This window comes from Orycteropus afer, unplaced genomic scaffold (assembly GCF_000298275.1).
Source record: "Orycteropus afer afer isolate SDZICR_OR568_19922 unplaced genomic scaffold, OryAfe1.0 scaffold00061, whole genome shotgun sequence".
Taxonomy (NCBI): Eukaryota; Metazoa; Chordata; class Mammalia; order Tubulidentata; family Orycteropodidae; genus Orycteropus; species Orycteropus afer.
In genome coordinates, this window is record NW_006921648.1 from 3,915,029 (window position 1) to 3,922,729 (window position 7,701).

General features: G+C 52.6%; 1 protein-coding gene across 1 annotated transcript in view; it reads left to right on the plus strand.

Moving 5' to 3' along the window:
- The first annotated feature begins 5,783 nt into the window (after positions 1-5,783).
- SEC14L5 (SEC14 like lipid binding 5) overlaps positions 5,784-7,701 on the plus strand; it is a 47,565-nt gene continuing 45,647 nt past the window's right edge. Inside the window, exon 1 of the mRNA XM_007939716.1 lies at positions 5,784-5,846. Coding sequence (XP_007937907.1) covers positions 5,784-5,846 — 63 coding nt within the window. The remainder of the gene's footprint in view (positions 5,847-7,701) is intronic.

Below are 7,701 nucleotides of genomic sequence, written 5' to 3' on the forward strand. Positions count from 1 at the left end.
TGCTCTTCTGTCCGGGTTCAAGGCTTTTATCCCCTTTCTCCTGCTCTTCTGGCCTGCTACTCTGGCGTCTCTGCGTTGTCTCTCCTCACCTGTAACCCTCAGGCTGAAAATTAAAAATTAAAGTCTGTGAATTCTTTAATGATTAAAATGGTGATTTTATTTCTTGTGTATTTAACCACAATGAAAAGCAAACAGACATCATCCTGTTTGCCCCAGTCTGCCCGGCATCAGTGCAGGGCCCTGTGCCTTCCGGGGCCCCAGATGGAGTGCCACTCATCGGTCCATGAGGATCTGAACCCACTGGTGCCCAGGGCTCTGAACTCCAGATCCTCTCACTCCCAGACCCCCTCTCTTCACATCTGTTCTTGGGGTCATGCTGAGGACATTTTCCTTTAGGGTGCTTTCTAAGGGAATTTGCATCTGGACTGGGCCCAATATCATACCCAAAGAAATGCATTGGTAATGGTTGAATTTCCTATGGTAGTGGCCCATCTGCAGGGAAGATATTCAGGGACATGGGGTGATTTCCAAAGAGTCCTCAAAATCCACCCACCTCCTTACAAGGCAGCTTTGGCTGGGTCATTGCAGCGGGGCAGATGGGAAGGTCCCACCTCCAGGATTGACTTCACACCCCCCAGAGTTCCCATCCAACCATCCCCACTCTGGTACTGACTCAGTCTAGGGCCAGGATACCTGGTTATTATTTTGCAGCTTACTTCAAATCACACCTTCTAGGCTCTTCAGCTGCAGCCCTGGGAGAAGAAGGAACTGGAGAACCAAAGAACCTTGGGTTCCAGTTCCACTGCTACCCCTTACTAGCTGTGTGACCTCAGGCAAGTTACTTAACCTCTCTGAGCTTCAGTTTCCTCATCTCCAAAGTACATAGTGATAGTCCCCACTTCATAAGGTTGTCATGGCCATTCAATGAAGGAGTGCACACAAACCTCTTCAGCATAGCAATCAGCCTCACAGCCAGCATGACCTTGGCTCAGTCACTCAACCTCTCTGTGCCTTCGCTTCCTCATAGGTAAAATGAAGATTGAAACAGTATAACAATGCACCATACTGCTGTTGAGTCGGATCTGACTCACAGTGACCCCTCCTTGAGTTTCCAAGGTGGTATCTCTTTGGAAGTAGATTGCCCAACCTTCCTTCCGAGGAGTGGCTGGTTGGTTTGAACCGGCAGCCTTCTGGGTAGCAGTCAGATGCTGTGTTAGGCTGGATTCTCTAGAGAAGCAAAACCAGTAAAGTTTATATCTACATATAGAGAAAGAGAAGTTTATCTTAGGAAAATGGCTCACACACTTATAGAAGTTGGCAAGTCCCAAGTTCTTGGATCAAACATCAAGCTGGAGGCTTTTCCTGACTCACACAGTTGCAGGGGCTGACCAGCTCAAGGTTGGCAGGCAGTACACTGGCTGTTGACTCCAACGAATGATGAATCCAAGATCTCCAAGCTGAATGGTGATTGTTTGCTCACGGACAGTTGTAGGCAGCACAACAGAATCCCAATCCACAGAAGAGTGTCTCTTTTCTCAGGGTATCCATTAATATATTGGAAGCAGGCCACACCCCTAGGGAAATTCTCTTTCAGAGGATTGGCTGCTCAAAACATATATATCCGATCCTATCATAGGAATAACCACATCACAACTGCTTAAACCACACAGAATTGTGGTCCAGCCAAGTTGACACAGCTCCAACTATCACAAATGCCTTAGGCACTATGCCACTCTGTAAAATAGTATAGACCTTGTATTTTTGTTTTCTGAGATGAAATTCTTAAAACATAAATTTAACCATTTGAGGCAAGGAAATTAGATTAATGGAAACAGAATGAAAATGAGAACATTCATATGTTGTGAAGAATGTAACCGAGGTCACTGAGCAACTTGTGTAGAAATTGTTGAAGGAGAACTGAAACTGCTGTGTAAACCTTCACTGAAAACACAATGAAGTATTATTTAAACACACACGTAACTTGGATACAACCATAGGATAAAGTAGTGGACTGAGTCACAACATGAAATCTGGGGGCCTTCCCCACCCACCACTTATTCATAAGCTCGCACCTGACACAAGCCATGATATTTCCAATCGCCTCATATGCATGTGAGAGCTGGACAATGAATAAGGAAGACCAAAGAAGAGTTGATGCTTTTGAGTTGTGGTGCTGGCAAAGAATGCTGAAAGTACCACGGACTGCTAAAAGAACTAACAGATCTGTCCTGGAGGAAGTGCAGCCCAAATGCTCCTTGGAAGCGAGAATGGCCAGACTTCATCTCACCTATTTTGGTATCTCACCTATTTTGGTCATGTTGTCAGAAGGGACCATTCCTTGGAGAAGGATGTCATGCTTGGTAGGGTGGAGGGTCGACGAAAGAGGGGGAGGCCTTCAACGAGATGGATTGACATGGTGGCTGCGATGATGGGCTCAAGTATAGCAGGGATTGTGGGGCTGGCGCGGGATCGGGCAGTGTTTCGTTCTGCTGCGCGTGGGGTCGCTGTGAGTCGGAAACGACTCGACGGCACCTAACAACAACAACTTATTCATATCAAAAGTATTTATTGAGGGCTCGCCTTGGGTGCTGGCTGGCGACTTTCATGAACTCAGAGGTGAGGGAGCAGAATTAAATATCAACCACCTGGAGGGATGAGGGCTGCTCCTGCCTCCCACCCAGCCGGTCAGCCTGTGGGTCAGGGTCACGGGCACCAGCCCCACACTCATGATACTTGTAGTGGTCAGCAGTATCTCACTCTTCCTTCGGAAACGCGAGTGACTCACAGCACTTGATGAGTTTTATGTATTTATTAAACAATATTTTCACAGGAATTAGAAAATCACACAACCTGCAGAACTTGACACATGAAATTTAACCGTTTGAATGGGTACAACGCAGCAGCAGTTAGTGTGTTCCCAGTCTTGCACAAGGACGCCCTCTCTCCGCTTCCAGATCACCGGGCACTCTGGGGCCTGTTTGGAGGATTAAACCAAAAACCATACCCACTGCCCTGGAGTCGATTCTGACTCACAGTGCCCCTGGAGGACAGCGTGGAACTGCCCCATAGGGTTTCCCAGGGTGTCATCTTTATGGAAGCCGATGGCCGGAGCTTGCTCCTGTGGAGTGCTGGTAGTTCAAACTGCTTGCCTCTCAGTTAGCAGCCAAGTGCTTAACCACTGAGCCACCAGAGCTTCTCTGGGGCGTCTTAGGGCCTGGAGAGTGTGCGACAGACTGCCTGGCCCCATCCTTCCGGGTGTAAACATCACCCTGTGTGGTTGCCTTGTGCCAACTTAATGCCTTCGTGCTGGTAACGACAGCTCACGATGTTAATGTGAGCTGCGTGCCAGGCACTGACGCTCAGGCGCAGGACTGAGAGTTCTGTCTGATCCGCCTCTGCAGGGCCAACGTCCCTGGGACCCCATCTCCACCCTCAGTTTCCTTCTTCGAGACTCCCTGGATCCACGGGCTGTCCTTTGCTGCCACCTTGTGGCAGGAAGGGAGCTCTGCACGTCATTTTCATTCTTAATGATTTTGAATCGAGACTAAGTCGTGAATACCTCCTGTGTACCAGACCCCTAGTAGAAGCCTGCGGATAGATGACTAAGACAGACACGCTTCCTGCCCTATGGAACTCACAGTGTCTGGGGAGAGACAGTCGGCAGCCCACAAACAAATGAATAAATAAAATCATTACGATACACACCAGGAGCTTGTTAGCGCAGGGTACAGGGAATGGTGAGTTTGATAAACGAATATTACCTGTCTGTGCCCGCTTCTCCACCCCAGGCACTTCTGCCCGACTCACCTATGTATCCTTGCACATAGTAAGCACTCATGAACAAATACACGGGTGACAGCGCTGTCCACAGTAGGTCTCTTGCTTCTCGTAGGTCCCAGCAGATGAGGTGTGGAAAGGGCGGGTTCATTGCCAGGAAGGCTGGGCCTCTGGGAGTCCTGGGAGGACTGGAAGAGAGCCCCAAACCATCCTGTTTTAAGTTGCACCCACTCCACTCCCTTTCAAGGAGCTCTGGTGGCGCAGTACCTAAGGCATCTTACTGCTAACCAAAAGGTTGGTGGTTCAAACCCACCAGCGGTTCCGCGGAAGGAAGACTGGGCAATCTACTTCCGTAAAGATTTACCGCCTCGGAAACCCACTGGGAGTCACTGTGAGGAGGGATCGACTGGGTGACAGTGAGTTTCGAGTTTTCCACTCCTTCTCCGTTCCCCTTCCCTGCTTCTTTTCTCCTCGTTGGCATTTCCCGCAGCTCACATGCTCTAAGTTTCCCTCCGTTATTTAACGTCTGTGTCCTCCAGAGGAATGCAGACTCTATGAGGACAAAGATTTTTTTGGTTTTGTTCACTCGCCAGCGTCTGGAGCAGTGCCTGACACTTGGTAGAAGCTCTGTAAACATCTAGGTGAAAGAATGAACGGAGGAGTGGGCGGGGCTTGGGGCGGGGCACTGAGCGCCCTGGGGCGTGGCCAGGTGCAGGATTGGGGTTCTGAGCCCCTTGTGAAGGGACTGGAGACCAAGGTGAATCTGAGTTAGGCAAAGGGCCAAAAGTCAACTGTACCAGGAGGGGCGGGGCCGGTCTGGGTTCAGGGTCCGCCTGGAGGCGTGGCCAAGCTGGTGGTGAAGCTTGAGGGCGGGGTCTTCCCGAGGCCTGGCACATTAGGATCGGGACCACTAGGAGGCGCCGCGCCAGGCTTGGAAATAGGAGGGAAGGTGGGGCCTGGATAATATTAGGGGTGGGGTCTTCCCAAAGAGTGGCCAATTAGGAGGAAGGACTGGTCTGAAGGCGGGACCAAATACATGAGGGAGAACGAAGAGGGGCGGGGCTAAGCTGGGGCAATACTACTCCGGAGGCAGAGTGGATCTGGGCGGGGCCAGACCGGGGGCGGGACTAGGCCAGCATCTCCGCTCTCCCGGGTCTTAGAGCGCTCCATCCCTCAGTCCTGATCGCCTCCCTCAGACGGGTCCCCGGCCGGCCGGGACCCTGGGTGCGGAGGGCCGGACGCCACAGGCCGGGCGGCTGCACTCGGGCCCCGCACCAGGCACTGCTCTCAGAGCCGGGCGGCCCGGGGAGCTCCGGCTCGGAGCCGGGAGGGCGCCCAGGGCACTGCCCTGGGGCTGCGTCTCCAGAGGCTCCGAGGGCGAGGTGAGCGGGACTGAGGGGATTGTGTACAGGCTTGTGTACGTGTGTGTGTGTGTGTGTATGTGCAGGTGTGCATGTGTGCATACACGTCTGTGCGCACCAGGGCATTGTGTGTGTGCTGGTGTCGGTAGGTGTGTGTGCAAAGTTATGTGTGTGTGTGTGTGTGTATGACGGAGATAGTGCGTGTGCAGTTTGGTGAGCTCCATGTGTGTATGTTGGTGTGTCTTGGAGGAAAATGGAAAGAATGCTTGGGGATGCTATAGAGTCAGGATGTTTGTGGGGTGCATGCCTGAATTGAATTGTAGGAGGGTAAGAATTGAGGGTGGGGTGTTTTCACGTGGGCGGCAGTGAGGGGCGCGTGTGGGAGCCCTCAGTCTGGAGAGGTGGAGAAGGAATGTTTGGGGGTGCTGACTGCGCTGTTCTGGGGAGGGAGGAATGGACAGGGCACGGGTGTGAGGTCTGGCCCGGGGTAATTTGGGGATCATTCCCCAACCCCCTCACTTTGAGGGCTGGGAGATGAGTGGGTGAGGCCAGAGGGGAGCTGGGGCCGTCCCTCACACGTCACCCCCTCCCAGGCTCTGCATGCTCACGGTGCCTTGGCGGCTTCCCCTGGAGCCTTGGGTGAACATGGTGCGGAAATACCAGTCACCTGTCCGTGTCTACAAGTACCCGTTCGAGCTGGTCATGGCGGTGAGTGACCCCAGTTCTTGGCCCGTGGGTGATGGTGGACAGAGAGGGAGCCATGGACCCCCAGATCAGAGGGAATTATTGAACTCAGCTGACCTGGTGGGTGGAAGTGTAACCAGTGACCCCCTCACCACCACCCAATGCAACTATTCCCCACCTCCACCAGAGCTAATGGAATCCTGGTCCACTGACCAAAACAGGGCCTTCTCTGCCTTCTGGCGAGAGCTCACCTGTGCCCTTACCTGAGGCATCCCTGACGGAAAGCAAGGGTACATTATATAATCTGACTCATAGTGACCCCCATTGGATTTCCACTGGGTTTCCAAGGCGGCAAATCTTTACAGAAGTAGATTGCCCCATCTTCCTTCTGAGGAGCCGCTCGCTGGTGGGTTTGAACCACCAATCTTCTAGTTAGCAGTCAAATACCTTAGGCAGTGCACCAGAGTTCCTTAATAATGATACTAGTAGTAAATATTGGAGTCCTGTAGACACAATGGCTAAGCGCTTGGCTGATAACTGAAAGGTGGCTGTTGGAACCCACTCAGTGGCCCTGCCCCAGCCAGGATGACAGCCCACAATGCCCTTTAGGGCAGTTCCACCCTGTCACATGGGGTCCCTATGGGTCAGAATGGACTCAACAGTGCACAAAAACAGCATCGGTAGTAAACGTAATGATGACCGTGGTAGTGGCCATTTATTGTTTACAGTGCTAGGTCTTTCTGTGCATTGTTTCCCTAAGTTCCAAACGGCTCTCGTTATAACCATTTACTCCCTTTAAACTGAGGCTGAGGAGCCCCGGTGGCAAGCGGTTAGGTAAGTGCTCCACTGCTCACCAAAAGGTTGGTGGTTCGACCCCACCAACAGCTCTGCAGGAGTAAAGACCTGGCACCCCTGACTATTACAGCCTAGGAAATCCTATGGGGGCAGCTCTACTCTCATAGGGGCTTGAGGGCAATGGGGTAAACTGAGGCTTGGATAGGTGACATGATAGCCCCTGGCTTTGGTGATGATGCTGAGGGAGAGGATGGTAGGGGCTGCCCCAGAGCACTGATTGTAACCATGACACCCACAAGGGTCCTTCTTCTGCTCCTAGACCCCACTCCCCTCCTTCAGGAGTAGAAGGTAGAGGGGAGGGAGTAGGCAGAGAGGTGTGGGTGCAGCCAATGTGCCCCCTACACCACGCAGTCACGAAAGAACAAGGCAGGGCGATAGAGTCCTGGTTGCCGGGTCTGAGGTCCACACACTGCAAGGAACTGCTTCCTCAGGCCCCGGGCAGTTCCTGAGACCGGGGTGGGGGGAGGTGTGTGAACAAACTAGGTGGCTCCGAGAGTGGGTGCCCCCATGGTGGTTTAGAAACATTAATATTGTGAGTCGTTTTCCGGCTGGATGCAGAGGGCTTTGTGACCTCCTCAGTACTGCAGCTGGTGGACAGGGCTGGTTCCTAAGGCTCTCAGCCCCCTGGGTCAGTGGTCCGTGTACTCTGGGGCAGGCGGAGGTGGAGGAAGGGGGCAGAGGGAGAGGTTTCCTTCTTGGCTCCACCCTCTGCCTCTCAGATCCTCCCTTCCCTTCTTGGGGAAAATGGGACAACGTATGTACTGGTTAGTGTTAAGGATTAAAAGCCTTATTTCGTGGTGCCTCCGGCTCAGGGCCTGGCACACAGTAGGTGCTCACTGAATGCTGTCATCACTATTAGTACACACTGGTTCCAGTCGTTGCCAAGGTGTTTCCAGCTCATGGCGACCCATATGGGTCAGAGTAGAGCTGGCCTCCATGGGGTTTGCAGTGGCTGATTTTCTGGAAGGAGACCTCCAGACCTTCTTCCCAGGCACCTCTGGGTGAACTCGAACCCCCTACCTGT